The sequence below is a fragment of the Lagopus muta genome, chromosome 2 (genome assembly GCF_023343835.1).
Source record: "Lagopus muta isolate bLagMut1 chromosome 2, bLagMut1 primary, whole genome shotgun sequence".
Taxonomy (NCBI): Eukaryota; Metazoa; Chordata; class Aves; order Galliformes; family Phasianidae; genus Lagopus; species Lagopus muta.
In genome coordinates, this window is record NC_064434.1 from 50,558,092 (window position 1) to 50,583,890 (window position 25,799).

Sequence of the window (25,799 nt, forward strand, 5' to 3'; positions counted from 1 at the left end):
AACAAAAATGTTTTGAGGAAAGCAGTAGATTGTTTTCTGGCTGCATTCATAAAGAGAACAATTTAAAGACTTTCATTCCTGCATCCCCAGCAGCACTGTGCACTGCCAGCCAGGAAAACCTCTGGCTGCATTGGAAGAACCGACTGTTCCTTCTGGGGCAGCACCTGCTGCATGTTCTCATCAACCACCTTTTCAGGACTACTTCTCTTCTTTGTCAGCATTGTTCTCAAGTCTACTCTCCAAAGCATCTACAGCTCTCTTAGGCTTGGCATTCAATAAGACTCAATAAAGACTATGATTGTACATATCTTGGTGGACTACAAATGCTGGAGAATGGTAGGCCCTGCCCTGTGGGACCCATTCCTGCAGCATGACAATCAGCTATGACAATCAACTGACTACTAATCAGCTGCCTGTTGCTCACTAAACTGTACCTGTTCTTTCAGCATCTCCACAGGGCACAACTGCTGCTCTAGGGAGGTACCCTGAGCAGAGCAGGCATCTCACACCTCCTCTAGCCTCTGTGCAGGTTGCTTAAGGCAAAATCTCCTGGCCCCTGAGTGAAGCAGTCCATGTGTCTGCCAAAGGCATCAACTGCAGAACACAGTGCAAGCTCTCATCAGGCCCCTAAGGTTTGTGTAAAGGGGAATCTCCTGGAGTCACAGCACCTGAAGACATCCACTCAGCTAACTTACCTGCCTTAAAAAAGGATTACAATTTAGTTTTATGCTGCCTCATCTGACACGAAGCTGAAGCTAGGGAGAAAAGATAGCTGTAAGTCCTACCATAACTTTTCCAAGCGCAAACTTTCATTATCTGATAATTGGAATGTCCCCTTAAACTCAAGCTGCATTCCTGATGCAACAGTTAATAACACATACATTTGTGTTCTTTGGGTATTTAACATCACTACAGCTTTATACGATAGCCATCAAATCATAGAATGGTTTGGGTTGGAAGGGATCTCAAAGATCATTTAGTTCAACCCCCCTTATATAGGCAAGAACACCTCCCTCTAGATCAGGTTGCATAGTTTGGCATCATTATTTCCATTAGCAAATGTAATCTGTAATAAACTTGAAAAGCTTGAACAAGTGAAGATGAGTTTTACATTGTAGTACAGGCATTTGCATTAGACTGCACAATCTCCAAAGGCCCCTTCCAACCTTAGTTATCAACTGCCTCTGCAAGTGTCTGTAAGGGTACCAGTTTGATGTGAGGCATACAAGTCTTAACATAAACCTCAGCACCACTCCTCGATACTCAAAACAGCAGTATAAGAACTGCATGAAACAATGAATGTATTCGGAAAACGTGATTACCACAGTTTTGTCCATCATCAATTCTTCAGGATGACACACCTAAAAATACCAAAACAAATCTCATCTCTGGAAGCTCTTGCCAAGCTTAGACAAGCATGGCCATTGGTCTTGCTTTCATCTAGTGAACAGCTACAAAACCATCTCACACAGTTATGTGTTAAATCCACACACACTTAGACATCACAAGACTGACTACCAGTCCCAGTCAGTGCATTAGATGAACTCATTTGTTTGCCATCAGATAGGTTTCAAACTTACCTGAACTTTGCCAGTGGAGAAATTATTTGTGAGACTACATCCATGAAAGTTGGTTGAAACAACAGCAAAACCCCTCATTCTAAATATCTGGTCCTTAACACAATCTCTGAGCTTCTCACTTATGCAAGTGGTCCCAAGATTTGCAGCAGTGAATGCACGGAGAAAAAGATCTGCTGGCAGAATTAGCGATGTTATGAGAGAGACAAACACCAGACAATGTAAAACAAATATATTTTAATATAGTTACAGTGTTTAGGAACACCTCAGGAATGCGGATGACACATAGCAGCTATTTTTTTATTCCTTTCTGTGTTAATCAGAGATACAAGCTGGAGTATTTCTGGGTGAACAAACTTTCCTGCAAAACAAGAGGAAGAAAAAGTTAATGTCTTCATTTCTTTGTGTGCATGAAAGGCTGGCAGTGAGAGGTCATCAGTGCTTATGGCTCAGAATGAATTCCAAGTTACTGTTTTAAGAAAGACTGCAGACACATTTCATTCCAAACATGGAATAACTATTACAACTAGTTATAAGTTTTTTTTGGGGGGGAAAAATGTCCATATCCATATTTTTGCTCTGTTAAGACAAGAGCTGAAAAAGGGATGCACCTTGACTAAGACAATCCAATGCTGCATATCTTTCTGCAGGAAACCATTCCAATGACAAGAGCACTTACTTAGGGAATATTCCCTAAACTCTACTGAGATAGTAGCTTATAGTTTAAGTTACTGAAGCAACAAAGATACCCCTTTAAAAAAATGAAGCATTCTAACTTCCCTGATGTTGAAATAACAGTATTTTTCAGAGAACTCATTATTTTCCTGAGGAGTCACCCAGGCACTTGTCAGGGTCACTGCCTTTGGCAATCACTGTTCTATTCTATTCTATAGTCTATTGTCCAGGAGAAAGTGAATTGGAGTCAGTCTTCTCCTGGTGTTCAAATCCCTTGCTAAAACCATGACAACAGCTATTTTACCTGTATTTCCTTTTAATTTCCATGAGACACAGTAGGGCAAAAAACAATACAATTGCATCTAGAACTCTCACTGGGCTGTTTCTCACAAACTGGTTTGTGAAACACTAACAAAATAGGAACAATTCCTCTCAGAGCACCAAGGAAGACTGAAGTTTCTTTTACACCCTTCTAGTGATACATGGAGATCCTTAAACACATGCTAGTGTAATAAAGGCAGAGCCTCTCTCCAAGACCAAAGTGATGCAAAAGAGAACTTGACATAAATGAGATTCCAGTTCAATACATACAGATAAATGCAAGGTATTTTTACACTGCTGTATTTTCCCCAAAATACTATGGGTATTTGAGAGATTAGTAAAATAACTAGTCCTGACTTGCTCTACATGCAGGAAAACAAAAAGGCAATTTGTATAGTTCATTTACCAGACGGGAAAAAAAAAATATCCACAATCAGGCAATCACAAAAAGCTCACACACACAAATGCCATACCAGCAGTTGAATCATAAAAATCCTGCAGTCTGCCAGGAGTGTTTTCCAGCTCTTCATACTCAAGCGCCTGCAGTATCATCTCACACTGATCCAACTGTTTTACAAACTTGGCTTCTGCAGTACACTGGTTTTCATATTCCTGAAGAGATTTGCAGATGTAAGAAAAAAACAAACAAACAAACAACACAATAATGTTATTCTGAAATAGAATATTAGAATTCTTTACCAATCTAGGATTTTTCATTAGTACAGTATTCGTGACAATTAACTCTTTCACTCTCTTTTCAAGAAATCTAGTCAGAGGAAACACTTAGATATGTGCTAAATTTCTACTGTAACAGGAATTAAGGACAAGAATTCTTCTGCATACTTCAGCTTAAGTACGTACCAAAGAGTTTTGCTGAATTAGGGAGAATATGGAGACAGCCCTATCAGACACAGAATTAAATATTATCTATATAAAGTTTTTTCACAGCTGACTAAGGCTATGAATTAACCATGGCATGTATCCATGTGTTACCATTATCTATTTCTAAGGCCTATTTTACACTTTTTTCACCAGGTAGTATTTTCATAAGTAGTTGTTCTTTACGTTTTTCCTGTCAATTCCTCTTAACCTCTTTGGTCTAATCTGCCTGAGCTATTGTCTTTATCTCACTCCTAGGAGGTGGGGAAGGGAGTAATTTATGGGTTTCCTTCCCTTCAGACTTTAATATCTCTGCTATCTTTACCCACCCTCCATTCACTGTCAGTATATACTTGTGAGTCATTCACATTTCTAGGCAACTTGAACAATTTTGCTGTCATTTGCTCCAGTGACGGCTGCAGACAGGTTCACCTGTCTTTTCTAAATCTGCTGGATTAAATTTGCTATCTTTTCAACTGGCTTTCTCCCGGCTTCAAAGCCAACTGCAGAAAAAGGCTTCTCTGTTAGAAGCCTTAGATTCTAGAATCATAGAATCATTAAGGTTGGAAAAGATCTCTAAAGATCATCCAATCCAACTGTCCACTATCAATATTGCCTGCTGAATCATGTCCCTGAATATCAGATCTCCACATTTGTTGAACACCTCCACAGATGGTGACTCCACCACCTCCCCAGGCAGCCATTCTGCACAAGTTATCATCAGCTTGGCACCCACAGCAGCTCTGACCCATTCCTCATTGCCACCGCCAATTATCAGAGCAGAGGCTCCAGCCCACACCACGCCCAGCAGTGCTTTCAGATGCACACATTCAACTGTGCACAGCAGGTCCACAAACCAGAGTAGTGTAACAGCTAGAAAGGGTTTTTCCTACTGACAAAAGAACATGGCAGGATGTTTTCACCACCTTGAAATAAGCCATAAATTATGCTATATGAATTCAATGCACATTATAAAGCAGAATCTTTTGTTTCTATACAAAAAAAAAGAGAGAGGAATAGATAGATGAACAATAACCTCATTCTGCATCTTAAGAAGACAATTGTAGCTGGCATTCAATGGCAAGATCCTGGTTTGTGATCCCTGTGCAGTCAAACTCAGTTAATGAATGTGATGTGGTCACTTGCATCTCCAGCTTGCTGCTAGGAGCCCATTTGTTTTTAAAAACTTATTGCTTTACATCTGAAACTCAAAAAAATCCAGATTTTGATAGCCATATTTGATTCATGCACTACTCTATTTGAACTTAAATGACACGTTACATTTTCAATATCACTTTGATCACTATTTTGAATCATCAATTTTGTTCCACTAAACTAATGCTGTTCTATGTTGTTTAGAATCATAGAATCACAAGGTTGGAAACGACCTGTAAGATCATCCAGTCCAACCATCTTCTCATTACCATTGCTACCACCAGCACTAAACCATATCTCGTAACTCCTCATCCAGACACCTCTTGAACACTGCCAGGGACAGCAACTCCACCACCTCCCTGGGCAGCCATTCCAGTGCCTGACCACTCTCTAAAAGAAATAATTCTTCCTCATGCCCAACTTAAACCTCCTCTGTTACAACTTGCAGCCATGTTTGTTCTATTCCTCTTTCAAGCTGATCTTTGCCTTATGTTTTAAATTGTTTAAATACAGCAGGCTATTTTCCTAAATCTACATATTTCTGTTCTTTTGCAGCTTTTTTTAACCATTGAAAAGAACAAACTTCTTTTGGCAGCTTTACAAAGGACAACTTCAGGAGAAAGAGAACTATGGCTGTTCACTTGCAAAACTCTGTCCCACCTCCAGCAATTATCCGGAAGCACAACCCACTACCAATCTTTGTGTCATGCAGCCCACCAGGTCTTATTCATACCTCAGCTCACATTAACCTCAGGAAACTTCACCTATTATACATGCAACTGCACACAGCGCTTAAACAAATACGTTTTCCTCCCCACAGGTGTTTAAGAATGTGAAATAATATCATACTTTGGAAAAGAGTAACAGGTCCTTCAAACATCGCAGCCTGGCTGTTAAAATGACTCTTGTGATTTTGCTCTTGAAAATAAAAAGAGCAGGACAGAGTTAAGTGTGCCAACTCGTTTACTTCAGTGTTTTTTCAAATACACTCGGAGTTTAATCAAGAACTGAAAATACACCAGAGGCATCTTCTTGCTGTTTTCCCCACCACCCTACAGATTTGAGGACTGCTCACCAAGGCAGGACAAAGCAGCACTCCTCCCATGGAGGAGTAGGGGCGGAGCTGTGGGCTGAGTAGTGCAGAAGAGCATGGGATAAGAGTCTCAGCAGATCTTGCCCCAGCCACTATTTGGCTCTGGGCTATAGCTTTCTTCACTCATTTAAATTAAAAAAAAAAAAAAAAAGCCACAAAAAAAGCTCTGGCTAGCTAAGAGCAGCATATCACACCCTGTGATCACAGGCTTCTTATTTTCTGCCTTTTTTGCTTTTCTTTTTAAAAAGCACCTAGCTGTTCCACTTAAAATAAGACTAAAAATCTAATATGCACATGCGGTCTCTCTGGATTACCCTCATTGTTATGTAGGTTACACTCATGCTGCTACACTGGAGATACAGTGCCAATAAATTATCCTGAAAGTAGAGAACAAAAGATCAAAAGCACGTACATGTTAAATTATGGTTACTGAGAATGCTAGAAAGCTAGAAGGCTGAAGAATTGACTGCATACTGAACCAGCTCCTATACAATCAGAAGCCTAAAGCAATGAAAAATAATAGGCAAATGAAATTCTGTATGACTAAACTTATCCATCTTAATATAACAGCTTTCCAAAGAAGAAGGAACAAGTGTTTACTAAATAAACACACAGAATTTATTTTCTAGATCTAGTTGTGCTGATTTATGCCTTCTACTTTGAAGGACAGCACTGACAACTCCACCCTGTTGCCCATCTTACCAAGTAACTACAGGAAAAACAAAACAAACAGGGCTATAACCAAATGCAGAAACTAGCTGCTAATACCTAGAATTTAAATACAGTCCAAGTGGACAAGAGTGCCAACATGAAATACAGTTTCAGGTTATGGAGGCCAAGACACTTAACTCTGTTTACAACATTGTTCTTTCATCAGTACTTCACATTTAAGTTTAAACAAGAAGTTAGTACTAAATATTTAGTTTAATAGGCTGTATAGTAAAGAAATGGAAGCCACATAAATTATTGCTTGCATAAAAAGCAGAAAGTACTTCACAACAGTCAGTAGCCATTGTCTTTTCCTGTATTAAAAGATCATGAGCTGAAAACAGCCAGATGTCAACAAGTGGTTTAATGTGTCGTTAAAAAAAAAAAAAAAAAAAAGATTTTTATCCAAGAATGCTGGATGGAGTAGACAAACCCTTCCTTCAGCTGCACAAACCAAGCCCTGGACAGGTTCATCTGGAACTGAGAGCCCAAAGGCAGAAGCTGTTACTCTACTAAGTTTTGGGGCTCCTTTTTTTTTTTTTTTTTTTTTTAAAAAAGGAATTCATAGGTGACCTTGATTCATACTGTCAGCTTCACCTCCAAAGCGAGTCTATCTACTTTGCTTGAGATCAAAGAAAGATGACACCATTTCATAAGTAAACAGAAAGAAACTGACAGACTACCCTCAATTTTATTAAAGGATTAAAAGAATGCAAGCTTACCTCCCAGAGTTCATAAATCTCTTTTTTGAGGTCCTCTGATAAAAGCTGGGTCAGTTGTCGCATAGCAGCCTGAAAAATAGTCAGAGTAAATTTTATCTGTTTTGAAGAATTAATTACTTGTTACTACGTCTGTAGAATCATACAGTACTTAATACACTTAAAAGTGTATATGAAAGCCAGAGAGGAACAGCAGGACTACCTGGTAGAGGATCTTTTCTGAGACTCCTTGAGCGAATATAGAAGCAAAACAACCTAAAAGTTCATTCAGTATCTTAAAGATACTTAAGAAGTTGAAAAAGCAGCCCAGAATGGAACTTGAATATCTCCAAAGGAGGAGACCCCACAACCACCCTTGGCAGCCTCTTCCATTGCTCTGTCACCCTCACTGGAAATAAGTTCTTCTACATATTTCTGTGGAACTTCTTGTGCTCCAGTTTTTGGCCATTGCTCCTTGCCCTATCACTACACACCGCTAAGAAGAATCTGGCCACATCCAATTGCCTCCCACACTCTAGATATTTATTAACATCAATCAGATCCCCTCTCAGTCTTCTCTCTAGACTGAACAGACACAGGGCTCTCAGCCTTTCCTTGTATACTTCAGGCCCTTTATCATCTTTGTCACCCTCTCCCAAACTCCAAAGTCACAGCTAACACATTTCCACTGGTAGGGATGAGGACAGCTACCCATTCTTAGGTAGGTGATACAACATAAGCCTTCTGATAACCCATCTAATGCTCTGCAGGAATAAAGCACAGTGCTGCCAGATTGAGATACCATCTGTTCAACAATAAAAATTGTGGTAGAAGGTTTAACACAGTATTAAACTGATGGTATAATCAGCGAGCAGAAATTGTTTTGCATGCTCTTTGTGTTCTCTCAGCAAACCAGTCTAATTTCTGAGCTATTTCTACTATCTTCTTAGTAACACTTAGGGCTGCTGCTGCAACAATCAACATCACAGGCAAAGGCAAAGGTTTTATACCATGACTGTTACCCCACTTGAAACACAGAATGCAGCTCACAATCAGCTGCTCCCCAACACTGCAATGCCTAACCCATAGTGAAACAAGCAGACCACGAGCAGACCAGCTTTAGAAAAGGAAAAAAGAGCATTCACCAGCAAATTGATAATTCAGCTCTGTTTAATGCTTCATCCTGTTTACCACTGAATCAACAGAAAAGTACTAATTGAGTTAAATGGAAGCAGCAGATGCAAATACTGAATGAAAAAATGAAACAAATTCAGACATCAAATAATCTTTTTACTGTCTAAATACAAATGAGACATCTGATCATGGGTGATGAAGCAACCTTTGGAGGCTTTGGGGAAAGAGCAGGGTAAGAGCACACTACGGAAAGTGCACTGAAAACAAGAAATACCAAAGCTACAGTCTGTTAAGATAGTACTTCAAGAATGCTGAATGCTGCTTTGATCTTTAAAGTTCCACTTCCTTAGCAAAAAGCTTTCTTCTACAACTAGTCATAACCCCTCACTCCAAACCTTTAAACAGAAAAAAAAAATAAATCACTGCAACATTTTTGTATGCTCTTTGAAGCATTAACTGTAACCTCAAAATGATTTCCAAGGCATCATGCTGCCCTCTAGCTTTGACTGAAGGAATAGTTCACATTTTATTCAACAGTGCATCAGAAAGAACAGGCCAAAAGAACAGGCCAGTTTGGACATGTACAAGTCCAAAAATAAAAGGCTGGTCAAAAGAGCTAACTCAGGCTACCAAAAATCCAGCCACTACAGGACTAAGTGACTACCATGAAGATTACTTCAAAACTTTTTCTTCTGTAACCTCGGGAAGTTAACACATTAAAAAAAGCGTTGAAAATTTTGGTTGCTTTGTGACAAGCTTGTACAACGTCAGTTACAACACCAGGTTATTGAAAGGGTCTCTTCATTAGCACCACTGCATTTAAAATACACCAAACACTTTGCAGATACAGTTTCACAGCTGATCTCCATACCTCTTCCCTCCTGTGTTTCTCCTCTTTTGAAATGTTGTCTGCAGGAGCAATGTCTCCAACAATGCATTCAGCCATATCATGAACCAAAGCTAATCGTATGCATCTGACAAGAAAGAACAACAAAATAATTGTTTTTTCAGAAATTTAGGTTATGTGTTGTTATTCATAAAGTTAAGAGGCTGCAAAATTTATTCCTTCACACGTATAAGTATTTTTAATTTTACATGGTATCTTTTACTACTTTGCTAAAGGAACTGGATTCCACTTATACGTGCATTAAATTCCCAATTTCTAGCTACTGCTACCTCTAAGTAGAGATTTAAGTATAAGTATAGCTTGTACAAGGGCATACCATTCATAAGTAAGGTACTTCATCACCACAACATCTCTCAAAGCCAAGAATATAAAGCCAACTACATTATACACTTCCCATTATCCTTGTAACAGGCAGAATAATCTCCAAATTCAATCTATGTGACAAAACAAGCTCACAGCTAAATAGCTACCTATGTCAGTATACAATGGAATACTCAAGAAAGTCTTCATATTTTCATCAGCTCCTGAAGTGAACCCAAGTCACCATAGTAAAGTCACTAAACATGACCCCAGGCTGACAACTAATTCAGTACTGATGATGCTCTCTCTTCTACACTGTGTTACTGAAGAGGCTCCTGATTGCTACTGAGTGTTAACTCAGTCTGCCCAAATCCACACAGCATATGTGCTCGCCTCTGTTGTCCACCGCACCAAACTGCTTTTAACTGAATGCGTTTAGCTTGCTTACTTCTGGCTTGAGAGACAGCCAGCTCAGAGACACAGCACTCTGATATTAGTGACAAAAAGCTTTCGTCTCCTTCACGCCTCCTGGTAAAACAGCAACCTGCTAAGAACATGAAGGGAAAAAAAAAAAATAATCACAGAATCTCAGAATCATTAAGATTGGAAAAGATCACTAAGATCAAGTCCAACCACCAACCCATCCTCAGCATGCCCACCAACCATATCTCCCTGTGTCACATCCACAAGGTTCTTGTGTGCCTCCACAAACCGTGACTCCTCCTCCTGGGGCAACCTGTGTCAACGCACTATCACTCTTTAGAAATTTTTCCTAAAAGATGCGGGGAAACCATTCTAAACACCTTCAATGTGCTCCAAACGCTCTTTGTCAGCTTGAGAGCTGTTCCCAAGAGCTGTGCTCACAGCTCTGACAGCCACAACAACCTGAGGCAGTCTCACCTGTCCTTGTTAAGGCTTTTGTCTTCGGTCACCAAGGCCATCATCGCCATCCTGTACATGTGATCAGACACGCTCTCTGGTTTTGCCACGTTCCTGTACACCCATCCTGTCCGCGGTACTCTCTGGGTGAAGACAGCAAGGCAGTCACTTAGATGTGGCAACCTCAGGTTTGGTAGGATCCCGCTTTACAGGCGCCAGCAAACGTTCTGCTCACATATCTCGATGCTTTCGCAAAGCAGCGGCAGCCCCTGCTCTCCCCAGGCAGGCGCCCACGTCTCGAGTCCGGGCACACCGAGCCGCCAGGCCCCAGAAGCAGGCCTATGGTTACGGCGGCACCCGCTAGGGCCTCGCCTCAGCTCGGCCCGACGAGCCCGACTCCCAACGACTCACCGCGGCGGCCCTCTCCGGACTCCGGGGAGCGCCCGCTGCCCGGCAGGGAAGCACCTTTCCCCGTGCCGCCGCCCCGGCCCCGCGGCCCCGCGCCCACCTTGAGCTGACCCAGCAGCCGCAGGAAGGGCAGCATGCCGCTCCCGCCGGGCCCCGCCGCCATGCGCGCCCGGCAGCCACAGCCAGCTTCCCCTCTTCCTCCTGTTCTTACTCCTCCTCCCAGCCCGGCCTCCCGCCGTGTCAACTGCGGCGCCGCCGCCGTGAGGCCCAGCACTGGGCTTGCCCACAAAGCCAGACCGCAGCCTGGAGCAGGGACGGCTTTACAGATACAGTGCGTGGAGGGGGGATGGTTGCGTGAGCCGCGTTGCTGGCAGTTCTTCAACAAATTGCCAAGAAAGAGCAGCACTGGCATAGGCTGTGTTAGTTACTAGCCTTGCAGCTTCACGTGTCATGTCTGTTGCATCAGCTGTGTGTTGTGGGTGCTGCAGCTGAAGTTACTCAATAACGTGATAAAAGCATACATATTGCTCATGTAGCTGCGTTGTGAGGGAAGAATCAGGAATGAACTATCTAACCATGGGCTACACAAACCCTGCTGGTCAGCAGGTTTTCTTCTGATTAAATTATTCATGCTCCTAAAGCTTTTCTTTGAACCTAAGAACTGCCACAAAGGCGGAGAATAGAAACTGGATTGCTGTGGATAGGGGCAATGGCAAAAACAAATTGCTGCTGAGGCCTTCTCTGAGCAGCTCATAAATCAGTCAAAACTGATCACATTTATGACCTTCAGCAGGCTTTTCTTCTCAGTAAATGGAGTAGGCTAATGTAATGATACAGAGTAAAGGGGAGGTTATCACAGATGCTGCACTCAAAGCTTTTAGTTTAGAGACTCCCAGAATCTGGCTACAGGCACTTTTCATCACTTTCACAAATTAAGTACCTAAAATACACTAAATTGCTTTGCAATCTTTAGCTTTTCAGAATGTGTTGTGTTTCTTTGCTGTTTTTATATTGCCAGCTGAAATTACAGATAAAGGTTTAAATGTGGCAATTAAATACTTCTTTTCAGAGAGGAATGTCCAGTTTGTCAGATATCAACAGATAGAGAAGTATTTTTATTTTTGCTCCTGTGTATACTTCAACACATTTCTAAATTAATAATAAAGCCTGAACACATTTTGGTAACCGTTTAAAAACTATCTTGCCACAATAAACAAGGATGATAGATCAGGAAAGTCATCAGTTCTCCATTTGTACGTGATTGCAGAGATGCCGCATAGTGTCCAACCTCCCCTGTGAAAGTAGATCTGATCAGTTAGAGATTTGTCTCAGAAGCTTCCAAAACCACTCAAAGAAAAAACTTGCACCTTTTCTCTGGGTTAACTGCCTTACAAGAGAATGATGTCCTCCTTGGACATCCCAAACCACTTCTGGCCATTGCTTGTTTTTCCATTGCCTACTAACAGGAGTTTAGTTCTGTGGTGTTTGTAAACTCCTTCAAGTAGCTGTAGGCTGCTACTCTGTGACCCCTTAAGATCTTCATCAGACAGTACCAGCTCCTTCAGCCTCTTCATGAAGCAATTTAGATCCTGGTCATCTTGGTAGACCTTCATACCTCTTGGACTGGGGAAGCACCAACCTGGACTCTTGTCTAAGCAGGGCTTCATCATCATGAAGCAGAGGGGGTCACTAATTTTCCTCAGTATGCTGACCATGCTCCTAATGTAGGCCACCGTATTGTCTACTTGTGGATGGAAGCTGTTGCTCGTTTTAGACTTAAATTTCACATTATCCCAGGTTCTTTTCAGCAGAGTTGAATTCCCAATCCATATCTCTCATATCTGGTACCAATGGAAGGGCTGATTCTGCCCTAAGAGCAGGGCTGTGCATTTCTCCTGGAATTTCTTAAGGCTTTTATCAGCCTAATCCTTAAGTTTCTCAAAGGCCCTCAGAACTGGAGCTCTACTGTTTAGTATGTCAGTCACCTGCCTTAACCTTACCTAAAAATAAGCTGATGGTACATCCTGTCCACGTTTTTGATGACAGTAATGAACCATGTAGGCCCTAGTATCTCCCCCATAGAAAATTCAGCTTGTTGTAAGCCTTCAGGCAGATTATCAAGGATCAATTGCTACCCACTGAGCCCAGCAGTCCAGACAGTTTTCCATTCATCTAAGAGCTATGTTCATGTTATATTTCCTCAGCATGAGAGTGAAAATGTTGTGGAAAATTATTTTAAAAGTTGTACTGAAGTCAAAATCTATTATGTCCATTGCTTGCTCCTCCATTTCATCATAGGATGAAATCAGGTTGGTGAGGTGTCGTTTGTCCTTCATAAATCCATACCAGCTGTTCTTGATTGCCTTCTTATCCCTCTTTCCACTAGAGCTTCATCAACTTTCTTTCCGTATCTTACAGTCTTGGTGTCCACTAGCTGAATCTTTCTGGTTTCTGAACAGTTCTCAACTACCTTCTCACCTAAGGCAATCATAAAAATATCAGACTTTCATTTTCATTTTAAACAAGATGCTGTATCTAGTTCAACAGTGCTACTTTTAGAGCTAGCTAATAGCAGATATTTTGTCTTTTAACCTTCCCTGAAGGTTTCTATTCAGTGTAGGTGTTTAGAATATGTAGCTCTTTAAACTGAGTAACTCCTTGGCTTTTGCAGGATCTTTAACAATTCTTTAACATGGATAAAGCTTGTACAACATAGAGGAAGGAGGTTTGGTTTTCAGTTTTATAGTGTGATAATCTGTTTGCCACTGGTGTCCTAGAAATAAATTTTTGTAATCAATTCTTCTGTGACATTAATAAGGCTGGCCCACAATCCCCAGCCTTGGCTGTCCTTTAAGTTTAGAGAATGCCATCAAAATCAACATGACTGCATATAGTTTTCTGTTGCACTTAAGATCTCTGCTCCATTTGAAGCCTTTGGAGACCTGAAGTTTCCAATGGCATTTGGAAGGGCAGAAAGCCACTAGGTAATGGTATGCTGAACATGGCAACATCACTTATCGTATTGATAGAAAACAATTTTCTAGGCATCAGCTATACATAATGTCTTGGATTACTTTTTTCAAAGTGTAATACATTTCTTTAAGTACATGCATTAAAACACACTGTTTATGTGGATGAAACGTACCTGTGAGATGTACATTATGCAGCAGTTGTGATTCTTTTCAATTTTTATGCAAACAGAACTGCTTATTTACAAAGGTTTTCTATCGTGTTATTCTGGAACTGTACCAGAGGTCCAGTTTATGAGTATTTCCAAGTACTCATCATATACATCGCATGTAGTGTTAAATATATAGAACCTCTGTAGGGCTGGAGGACTGTGATATAATACAAATTCTTAAAACCAGACATGATTTTGTTCTTGACTACATCGTCCGAAAAGAGCAACAAATTCAGGATGCCCAGCTCCTTGCAATTGTAATCCACTTTTTAATTTTATTAAGAAACATTAGCAAGGATATTCCAGTTCTCTCCACAGGATATTAAGATGATGTTAAGGCTTAAGTCTCAATCTTCCGTCTGTGTCAGATGGCTTTCTTTCCCCATCTTTCTCTGCAACAGGTGCAATTCGTAAAGAGAAATGCCCAATCCCTTACTGCCGTTGAGTAATTAGTATTTGGTAGCGGGAGATGGCGCACTTGGCTCACACATCTCTGCTTCGATCTTGTTTGCTACTCCCAAGAGCCTGGCTAAAGGTATGCTTTAAAGCCTTCAAGAAAAAGCACCAATGAAAAGAAGGTCTTTTACATACTTTGTACTGTGATATGAAAATCATCTCTACAAATGCCAGGTGACTGGCGACAGAATCTTTAGCCACTTTTAAGGTGGATCTTAATCACCTTGAGCTTTACTCGATGTAATACCAGTCTTAGCGCTTGAAATTTTGAAAACTCTCGTGTGTTCTGCCAGTATGGACTTAGAAAGCCTTACACTGGTGAAATACCCTGAGAAAACATAATTAATGGATTGGATTCATTTGTTACTTTCTGAGAGAAGAAAAAGAAAAAAAAAAGAAAAAAAGAAGAGATGTGTAGCTCAGTAGAGGCATTAGGATGATTGTGTATCACAGACCTAAGCAGGAATAATAACACTGATGTTTTCTTTATGAGAAAACATATCGACAAACACTTGCTAGACACTACAAAGGATCATTTCAGTTCTCCAAACTGTGTTATATCTTACTTCATATAACGCAATCTTAGCAATGATGTAAAACTAGCTAGTGAAAACCTGTTGCAGGAATCCTTAGCAATGACACAGTCAAGACCAAACAGATGTAGGAGGAATGCCTGTGTTCAGACTTTTAATTCCAAATAGGCAAATGAGAAGTAGTGACTGCAGCTAAAGGCGTGAGAAACCTTCATGTTGGCTTCCTTAATGGAAGCTGCCACAGAGGTCAGTAGATACAACCCACCCTGTGTCACAGTGTCAGCACACCTGTCAAATCTTACAGGATGTGTTAGGAGATCATCCACCTGCCCCCTCACTCATGCCTGCCTGAGGTGATCTCCATCATCATTTATGGAGTTTTCCCTGCTATAGTTCTGCGCTTCAGGGTGACTGTGCTCTGCCAGCCACCTGCACAGAGCTGGGGAACATTGAAGGCTGGAGTCAGATATTGCCAGCGTAGGTGACCTGTAAGACCACCACAAAAAAGAGAAACGTTCTCCTCATCGCTGTTGCATAACATCATTGTGATTTAAGAGCACATTTTCTGTCTGAATCCTTAGGACTAGCCTGTCTTTGTGCAGATGTAACAGGTCCAAGGAGCCAGGAGCAGAACTTTAGAACAGAAGTTTAACAGAAGAAAAACAAAAAGTCAGTTTAAAAGCAAATCTTACACGAACAGAACATTTCAAATGTAAAAAGGCATCTGTTAGAGGATTAGGTCACAGCACCTGACTAACATCATTTGATCTTCAGCTATTGAAAAGTCACTGGAGTTCTCAGAGAGTGGAAGATTTCAAACCTTAAATGAAACCACAAGCCTGGCTTAGAAAAAAACTGCTAAACTGAAAACAACTTGCCTTGCTTCAGTAATTGTCTTTTTCTCTCTGCTGCTGGGGGATGCATCCAAATCAGGATTTAGAAATCCCCTGCATTTCAGTATAACAAAGAAGGAAGGCAAAACTGCATGAGTGTACCTCAGATGCTACCTGAGAGAGGCATACAGCATGTGAAACTTGTTGTTTTGAGATAGAAGAAAGATACTCAACGATTTCTGTTTTTGTTTTGTTTTGTTTTTAATACCTTCACTGTTGTTCTGCCTTTTTAATTGTTTTTAGGAGGGAAAAAAATAAAGAAGCTCCCTCTTGACCACAAAACCCACTGAGACACTGAGATGTACCCCCTGACAACATTTGATAAGAAAACAAGAGAGGGAGGGAGTTATAGTCACATTTGTTTATTTTCTGGAGTTGTATTTGTTTTAATATGAATGACTAATGAACACTTCTAATGAAGTAAACTTTTGTTGAAGTTTAAGTCTTGCTTTGGAGCAACTAGCAAAATCATAACAGACCAAACTTGATCTTCTAGAATTCTCTAAGGGAAAGCAAGGTGAAAGGAATCTTTATGTGACATAATTGTGCCCTTTGATATTGAAAACACCAAGAGCAACATGAAATCACATGTAAAAAAAAAAAAAAAAAAAGAATCTGTTGGCTACCTCTCATTTCTTTTCAGTTAAAAAGCATATACTGTTTTCACTTATCATACTTCAGTGAATTTTTAGGGGATTTTTACAGTCCCTTGCTACTGTCAACAGTTAGTAAAGTAAATAGCAAGCAGATCAAAATTAAAGAATTTATTTCCTGTCTCTAATGTCCTGATGGTCAGTTTGCTCAAAGGGCTTTTCTGTGCTCCTTAGAAAGTATTAACCAGTATACACAAGGATTATTTCTTTCTATTTTTTTGTAATTAAACAACAACAACAACAAAAAGAAACCAAAACCAATCATTTAAGAGTCACGATATTATTTCAGTTGTTCTATCTGGAGCAAAGCAATATTTAGAAGTATGGAAAAGCAGTGAATATTCCTGTTTGTCCCTATTTCCCAAGTCAAGCTTTTAGGTACTGCACGTTCATATAATGAGCATATGGATCCTGCTTAAAGCCTGCTTCACTTTCAGCAGTCTTCAAATTGCCAGCCCGGTCAGGCCCTGCTTAGCTTTCAGAATCAGATGTGATCAGGCATGAAACAATGTAAAGAAAAATAAACCTTCAAAGGCACTCTGAATTGTAGTGTAACATTCTTTTTTTTTTCTGATGACATAGGAAAAAAAAACAGAATGGAAGCTTTATCACAGCTTGGCTTCCTGTTGAGTTCCCCCACCCACCCTTATTACTGTGAGCAACATTTTTCAAAATAAAGGCACCCTGACTTGTTTGTTATTTTAGGCTCTGAGAAGAAGGTCAGACTGGGAACACTGTCCAAATATATGCCTCCAGCCCCATTAAGGACCTGTAAGCACACTTATCTCCATCCGCTGTAAAGCAATTCACAGTCTTCCAGGGAGAGCTCATGATATCACTCAGCTTTGCATATACATAAGTGTATCTGCTCATACATCTTTGCAAGACCTGGATCTGCTTCATTCCTTTTGGCTCTCACACAGGAAGAGGAGCATGCAGTAGCTGCAGCCTCACTCCTCCCTATTGCCAGACTATTATTTGGCAGACAAGGGAGTGCCTGCCTGGGGGTCTGCAGCCCTGAGGCCACTGTGCCCCACTGTGGGGCTGCAGGCTGGAAGGAGATTGCTAAAGGCACAGTCCCTGGCAGCAGCTCAGGGCTATGGCCCCTCCTCTTTCATGTGATTGATGCATCTCGTGTGCTAATTAAAAAAAAAAGTCCATTCGCTATTTTTGTCCAAACATTTGAGCTCCTCAGATATCCCAGAAAGAAACACATCAGCTCCAGGCACTCTCTTGCTAATCCAAGGAAACCTTTTGCACGGGCCTCTGCTTTCTAACCTGAGACAGATTTTAATTATCCATTATTTTGTCTTCCTCTCTGTGAGCCTACATCTGAATTCATTGTGCCACCCAGCACATTAGTCAATCATCACAGCTTATGGAGCACTCTACTCTACATCTTGGCTTCAGTGTCATTCATGTGCACTGAATGGAGACAGCAAGCAGTTTCAAGACGCTGGGCAGATTTAAGCATGCTAGGGCCTGTCTGCCTGAATAGTAAATAGCTTTGCTGACATTTAAGCCGCACATGGCTTGATGTTAGGTCAAACAAAAATGTCACACTATAATCACTTTTTAAATAGCTGTTTCCGGCTCAGTTAGTACTGTATAGTTCCAGAAGAGAAAGCACTTACAAGCTGACAGACAGAAAGAGGAACCGTCTGCATAGGATGTTTGCCTAATCCCATCTCTGCCCTTGCCTGTCAGACTCCGAGGCTTAGTTTGTTTAAAAAAAAAAATATCTGTGTATACAGTTTAATGCCACCACACTTTTCAGCTGGGCAGACTCTAAAGACAACCTGCGAATCAGCTCAGGGAGCTCCTTTGATGTAGTGTGAGGGGTCTGGGCAGCCAGTGAGGTACTGGGCCCTCAGCAGCCCTTGGCATCAAGGCTGGTACAAGGTCACAGCACTGCTGAAGTGCTGCTGCTTGGAGGGTACTTAGAGGTAAAATTCTAATGAGCTCTGACAGCAGAAAATGTGAGAGTTCTCACATTTCTGAGCACCACTCCTTCAATTAGACTCTGCCTCTGAAACGCCCTGTGGAGGCTGTGGACCACAAGGGAAGCCATGCAAGACTTACTTCCTCTCCCAGCCACTTCAGCTCGGTGGCTGAAATTAGATGGTATGATTGCCTCCACACCATTTAAGTGAGGCTCTGCCATCCTGCCTTGTCCTAAATGGTTCCCGTCATCCCTGCAGGGCCCAGCTGTGTTTGGCCGTAGCACACAGCAGTGCTCCCCAGAGCCTGGTCTCCTACCCACCCACACAGGGCAGTGTTTTGGAGCAACCTGTGGTGAGGCTGAGATGTATTGTGTGGCTCCATAGCTTAAAAGTGGCTGGAGGGAATACCTGTGCCTTGCTACCTGAAAGCATGTTGAGGATGCTCCTTCTTGTCACTCTGCTCCCCCTGAATCTGATGTGTGAAATGCTACCCACCTGTGTTTTTTGCACATTGTACTACAAACCCTCCTGAGGGTTGTGAGGGGTTTGCTATGGGGCAACAGAAAGCAATATTCAGAAGGTGACAGCAATGTCAACACATAACACAGCTAGAAGGCAGACATGAATTTTTCTGCAAAGATCAATGAAAATGATTGACTTTTTAGCCTAGAGAGCTAAAAGAACTGTGGAAGCCCATGAGGGAATAAAGCAGCCTACCAAAGAAGAAGCCAACCTTTTTTGGCTTTCAGAGTAACCTTTTTTTTTTTTTTTTTTTTTTTTTTTTTAAACTTCATCTTTTATTTTACTTCTGCCAAAATGGGAGGCTGAGAAGGTGCTCCAAACACATCTGAAAGCCACCAGGAAGGCCCACCGCAAGCACCACCTGCCCCTGGCTGATGCTTCATAGAAGCTGCTAATCCCAGCTTGTAGGTCTTTCTTGTAAGTCCTTTTCTCTCCTGATTAGATCAAAATGGTGGCACCAATCTGAGCTCATCAACACGGAAATTTCCTGCTAGGTTGATTTTCCTCAGTATTCTGAAGCAATGTGCACTCTCTACTTTCAAAGTCAACATGTAAGTTTATTCCTATAGAAATATATTTCCAAGCTGCATTTGGACATTCAATAGTAAATCTTCACAGATTCCTCATTTCACATCATAGTTACAGAGTGCAGTGTGTACAGTCTAATCACATGATAGCAAATATGGTAGATAAGGAAAATTCTTCCACTTTTGGCCTGCAGAAGATAAGCTTTTGCCAAATGTGGTTGCAGACTACAGGGCACTATGGGGGAGGAGCTGAGAAAAATATTATAGCCTCCAAGCGGTAGGGCATGATGAGCTTTTGTTTACATCTAAGATTTCTTAATGCAGAAGTAACTTTGGTTATGTCTCAAATTTGTATTGGCAAATCCTTTTCTTTTTTGCACAGTTTAAGATCTGGGAATGACTGCACTTAGCCACAGTCATGAAGGTGAATAGTTGTACCAAAAAGCAAATTGTAGTGATTTGTGATTTTATGTGATACAAATTAACTGACCAAGAGAATTCAGACAGGGGAAAAGGAAAAGCATCCCTGATGGCTCAGCACAGACTTTTAAAGTATGAATTAATGCTTTGTTTTGAGCATTTTTTTCTGTTAAAAAACAGTGCAGATAGGAGTGGGGGAAAAGAAAGAAGGGCTTCTTGCATTACATTTTCAATGCTCTTTAAGAAATCACTGTGAACATGCACTTTAGTTGTTCAGCCAGCCACTCTTAAGTGGGCACTAGTTTAACTAGTTTGCACGCTTCATGTGCTCTGCTGGTTGCATATGCATAGCAAAGTTCTTCTGTCTTCATATATACCAGGTGTATGCCAGGAAGATGTATTTGATGGCGTAGGACACAGATTATCTGACCACCAGTCTGGTGGATTCTGCTCCCCCTGAATCTGACGTGTAGTATTGTTACTACTTGGCAATGGCAATTTGGTTATGTTATATGTTAAATCAGACCTCACATCTAAGTTTTCACTAGATGGTCAAAATCTGTGCTATGACACTATATGAATGTGAATAAACATATGTAAACGTGTGTGAGGAATAGTTCTCTTTTTTCAGCATTTATCAAAAATAGTACTGCAGTGTGGCCTATAGCTAACTAAAACATGGGATAATCATTCAATCAACTTCTCGTCTATATTTACGCATATTCACCTTAGACTCGGTTGTTTTGTAACAGCTTCAAAGCTTGGTGAAACCAGTAGAAAGATGAAAAGTGATTTAGTTCGGTATCATATCAAAAATTCTAGTGGTAAAAGAATTAGTATTGTGGATGCAAAAAGTGTACTTATCATAGCTGCTAATAGTTACTTGAGTTCAGTTTAGCTTATGAGTTCAAGAAGTATACCAGAAGTATAACGTGTATTTTGGAAGTACAAAACTTTCAAAGTCAGATCTTTACACACTGTAAACTTACAGCTACTGTATCATGGTCATCATTGATTAGACTTAAAAAAAAAAAGAAAAAGAAAAAGAAAAAGATGTTATCTGACTAGAAATTATCTAGAGGGAAAAGAATATCACATACCTGTGTACATGTTGAATTAAAGTAACAGGACTCAAAAATTTTCAACATGGGTGTCTTCCAAGACATAATATGTATCACCCCTCCATGCCACCTTTAAAAAGAGAGGAACTTCCCATATGCTGCTGTTTAAATTAGAAAAAATCATGATACAATGAGAAATAAAAATGTTAACTTCTTCTGCCTTTTGCTTTGCTGACTCCACATTTTTTATCTATATGTAAAAAATTGTGGAAGGATTTTATGAAGTGCTTTTTTACACCACAATTTTACTGTTTCTTTGCAAGTGGATCATAAAGCCTCAGAAAATTTTAAAGCTAAGACGTAGCCGTGCGCCACTGAAACTTTCAGGGATTTTTCAGTATTATGAATTGTCTTCTGCAGTAGATCTGAGGTACCATTTCATTTTGCATCCCTTGTTTTTCATTTAGGAAATCAAATACTGTAGTATCAACTTGGATTTCTGTTGCATAGAAAAATATTCACTTTAACTTACCTGCCTTTTGAACTAAGATAATTTAGGTGAAAAAAAAGTGCAGATGAAGTTACTTGAAAGGTCTTTTTTTCTTTTTTCCTAAAAACAAAACAAAACAAAACAAAACAAAAACCCTTCATTTGGATACTTCAGTACACAGTCTCCAATTTCTTGATTATTGTTGATATTTTCATGCATACTTACAGTCAGTTAACAAGACTGTGTGGACATATATAAGGAGTAAGCTTTTTTTGTGAACTGCACATGTCTCATAGGCTTTTTGGCTGAGTACCTTGGTGGGCGTCATATTTACATACCTTCCTGTGCGTGCGCTTCCTATTCTGCTCTGTGAGAACATGTATTTTGCTTTTTATTGTTTTGCTGAGTGTAAAATTACTGAATATTTTCGTAAGCACAGAAGCAAGATTTCTGTCACAGAGCTCTCTGAACGTGAAGATACACAGCAAGTGGACAAAGACTCAAGAAAGCATTTCAAGACTGCTGGTAGTTACAACATCCCAGTGCAAGTCACTCTGATAAACTGCCATGCAGAAGTGTTCCCTTATGGTGCACTGACAGGTTTGTGTTGGTGACAGTAGGAAGAAAGCAGCAATGCTTGAATGATGATTCAACATGAAAAATATTCATGGCTTTTTGGCTATTTGGAGGGAGATTCCACGTAACGCTACAAAAGAGCACAGTATCAAATTGTTGGGGTGAGTTTGCAGTGGAGTAGGATAACATAGTTGTCTGACCTTTGTAAAGCCATTACTCTGAAATTCCCAGTTCAATAAAATGCCTATCTTTTGGCTTCTTTCTGTAGCCATTTTCTTTCTTTTTTTCTTCTTCTTCTTCTTTTTTTTTTTTTTAAATGGGTTTGATTTTTACAAAGCTTGTCAGTAAGACTCCCCCTGTCTCAAAGTTCCTTTTTCTTTTTCTTTTTCCTTTTTAGTATGTGAACATTTCAATCAAACCAAGTATGACAACTTAAAAAGATGCAGACGCCAGCTAAGTTGGATAGGACTGACTGCTGGAATTAACTAGAAGAAAGGGGAGTCTTGTCTCATCGAAGTTTTATTCTGCTAATTTAGTAATGACTTTTTATTCAGTTCATGGCTTAAAGTTTTGTGCCTCCCTTAATATAGATTATGACTCTTCTAGTGGTAAGCATCTTCTTTTTTTCTTTTTTCTTTTTTATCATAGGGAGCAACAATGCATTCTGCTCCCACCCTCTGATTCTGTAAGTACTTTCAATATTATTTTTGACACCCTGCTGTCAGTTATTCATTGTTGTTATTTTACTTTATATCTCTTGTGCACTTTCTGCTATAAAAAAGAAAGAAATAACAAACATGTGTCATAAGGTGCCAGTTAAATCCTTACTTTCTCACAAGCCTTTTTTTTTTCATGATCTGAAATTTATTTGCTTTTTCAAGCTGAACCACCATCATTCCTTTTTATGTAACTATGTTGTAAGGTAGATAGTTTAGGTAGGTGCTGTTCTGAAAGGGAATTTTTTTCCGCATGAGTAAAACTGCAAAATCTGGTTTGTTGGCAGAGGAAAAAAGTTTTTCTGTCTCTTCCCTATTAATACATCAAAAATGTTTTAATGTCCAACCTAGAAGGCTGAAGTACTATCAAGAAATAATAATTTATATATGAATTTGGTTTTAGTGTTTTTTTTCTTCCTTTCTTTTTATTAATGGGCATTGGATTGCAATTAAGAGCAAGTCTTCAATTTTTTTTTTTCAGTTTTTAACCATGAACTCTTTTTATAAATGGATTAATCAGACGTTTTTTCTCTTGTGGCCAATTCACAGTGTATAAATGAGTTACATATTTGGAGATAGAGTTACAGCTCCATTTCATGCAACTTTTTGCTTTGAATCTGTGACTTGCTGTGTATGAAAGTGGCATGTTTTCTACAGTCAGAGACTCCCATGTGATCTGATACTTCATTGCTATGAAGTGCTTACACAGAGAAGTGAACCTCACTGCTCTAAGCTCATTCCCTTTTGGGGAGCCCTTACAAGTTTCCTGATAATCTGAGACCTCTCTGAGGGAAACATTTTCCTTCGTCTCTGGACACAGCTGTGAGAAACAGGCTGTACTGTCATAAATGCTGTTTGTTGGCATCAGTTTGAACTTTGTTCTGCTCATTTTTCTTTCTTTCTTTTCTTTTTTTTTTTTTTTTTTACATTTTAGAAAACCTTTCTGTTGGCTTCTTGGCTGTAATATTCCTAAAAACATTGAGCTTTGGTAACTTGCTAAAATTGGAAATGAGTGTTTCAATTAGCAAAAAATTAACTCAGAGCCTCTGAAATTTTGGTTGCAGATATTAAGTCAGCAGCAAAGCAAAACACAGAAGGTGCCATAATCATTGTGATGAATGCAGCTCAGATACATCCTGGAAAATACTCACAGTTTGTCTTAATCTCCTGGCCAAAAAAATCAATTCGTATATTTGTGTACATACTATAATAAATATCTTTGTGAACTGAACACTTTACAACAACAAAAGATAAATGTGTCACTTTTTGAAACCAGTCATTTGAAATAATTTTCAGTCAGCCTTGTTGAGTACAGCCTATGAAAATACTTCTTAGGAGCATATTTATTTTAAGAACGGTCTTCACTACTCCAGCTATCAGATATTAAAAAAATTAAATCTCATAAAGAAGGATCTTGAACCGAAATCTTCAGGGTGCTTCCAGTCCCACTGGAGTTGAGCAAGTTTAATTCAGCACTGTTCTATTATTATGCATAATGTATTAATCATAGATGAAATAAAACATTTAAGCGCTTTATCCAAAGCATTGCCACGTCTTTTTCTTTGCTGTCCAGATGCCTCTGTTTAAATTTCTCCTTCATTCAGTCCTTAAAAACTTTTTACGTTCTGGGGAGGACAGACACTGGTAGCATGTGCTATCTATTACTACTGCAGCTGGGTGTGAGAACTGGAAAAATATATTTATCTTCAAATCAACAGAGTACTTTGGGGTGAAGGATTTATTTTTATTTTTTCAATTAAAATAAGAACATTAGATCATAAGCTAGCATTTCAAAATTAAATACATCTTTCTGAAGAGAATTTTTTTTTTCTCAATTCTATCTCTGTTTTTTTTTTCATCCAAATCTATCTGCCATTTCTGATGTACATTCCTGCAGGTTCTATGTGTGTCTGCTTGTACTGACAAGTAAAACATTCAGATGAAAAAAAAAATGACTCGTTCTGAAGGCATAGCATGCACATTAGGTATGCTTCTGTTGCTTGAACTACAACTTTTAAAATGACAGTCAATTTATCACCGAGTTCTACGACACAAAACCATGTTATGTTTTTCAAGAAATAGATACATATGTGGTGTGCTATTTGCATTTGAACCATCCAATGATGCTACTTGGTCACAAATTTTGACTACAGAGAGTCTCCCCGATCCTGCTAGTAATTAATTTCTGTAACCTGTGTGTGTCTTTGTGAAGCCTGCAGCATGTTTACAGATCAACAACAAATAGCACCTTTATACAAGTGATACTGATTCCAATTATTATTGTCTTCCTCCTACCCTCTATCTTTCACAGACTCTTTGCTTAGGAAAAACAGTTGCCTCACAGATTACCAAACTTGTGTTTCTTCCTCCACTGTTCAGAAATGTTTAATCAAAGCCAGACTTGCTGCACCTGCCTTCATGCTGCATTAGTGATAAGAGAAGCCTTCTGATTAATAGAAAGAGTTTTTTATGTAAAACAACGGAATCAGGATGAGGATTTGGGTAAGAACAGCAGTAGCAGTTCAGGTATAACACTGCCAGGGAATTTGTGCTGATGTTAGGAATCTGAAGAAGTGCCTCAGTTCACTAGATTAGCTCAGGCAACTAAAGTGAAAAAATGTGACCATGAGTATCCCACGTATATGAGTACAAACTAGGAAGTCCAGAGGAATCTGTAACATGGTGTATTACAAGCAGCAAATAGGTGTAAACTAATCCTGTGACCCGCTTATCTGCAGAAAGCTGGGACTCAATCCAGCAGCTTTGATCCTCCCAGAAATGAGGGAATGCAGCACCATGTACAGCTAATTTGGTCGAGTTCACCCGGAGTACAGCTGGAGCCCCAGCGTGGCCGGGCTGCTGACCCCAGCTGCTGAATCGCCCCAGCTCAACTCTTCTTCCTGGCCCCAGCTGCCATCTGACAGGGCTGCTGTTGCCTTCAGAGCTGCTTCAAGGAGGAAAATAAAAGCCGGCACTTCTTTTGCTCCAAAGAGGGACCCACCTCTTGAGCACATTTGTTCTCTGTTTCCAACGATGTATTTGGAAATCTTTACAGCATTGCACGGGAGCCAGGGCTACTTTGAAGCTTTATTTC

The 25,799-nt window shown here is 40.0% G+C and overlaps 1 protein-coding gene across 1 annotated transcript; it reads right to left on the reverse strand.

The window, feature by feature from the left end:
- Positions 1 to 1,799: 1,799 nt before the first annotated feature.
- HDDC2 (HD domain containing 2) lies at positions 1,800 to 11,120 on the reverse strand. Its single transcript, XM_048937091.1, has 6 exons — positions 10,835 to 11,120; positions 10,348 to 10,469; positions 9,112 to 9,214; positions 7,131 to 7,199; positions 3,047 to 3,185; positions 1,800 to 1,938 (listed from the first exon to the last, which is right to left on the reverse strand). Exons 1-6 carry the CDS (start codon positions 10,895 to 10,897, stop codon positions 1,844 to 1,846), a joined length of 591 nt encoding a protein of 196 aa, XP_048793048.1. The 5' UTR covers positions 10,898 to 11,120; the 3' UTR covers positions 1,800 to 1,843.
- Positions 11,121 to 25,799: the final 14,679 nt, after the last annotated feature.

Bases quoted from the DNA above. Each gene is read 5' to 3' on its own strand.
- HDDC2 (XM_048937091.1), bottom strand. From the start codon at position 10,897: ATGGCGGCGGGGCCCGGCGGGAGCGGCATGCTGCCCTTCCTGCGGCTG. The intron at 9,215-10,347 runs GTGAGACTGCCT...CTTTCTTGTCAG, and splicing joins AAAAGCCTTAACAAGGACAG to ATGCATACGATTAGCTTTGG. The intron at 1,939-3,046 runs GTATGGCATTTG...CTTGTTTTGCAG, and splicing joins TTTTTATGATTCAACTGCTG to GAAAGTTTGTTCACCCAGAA.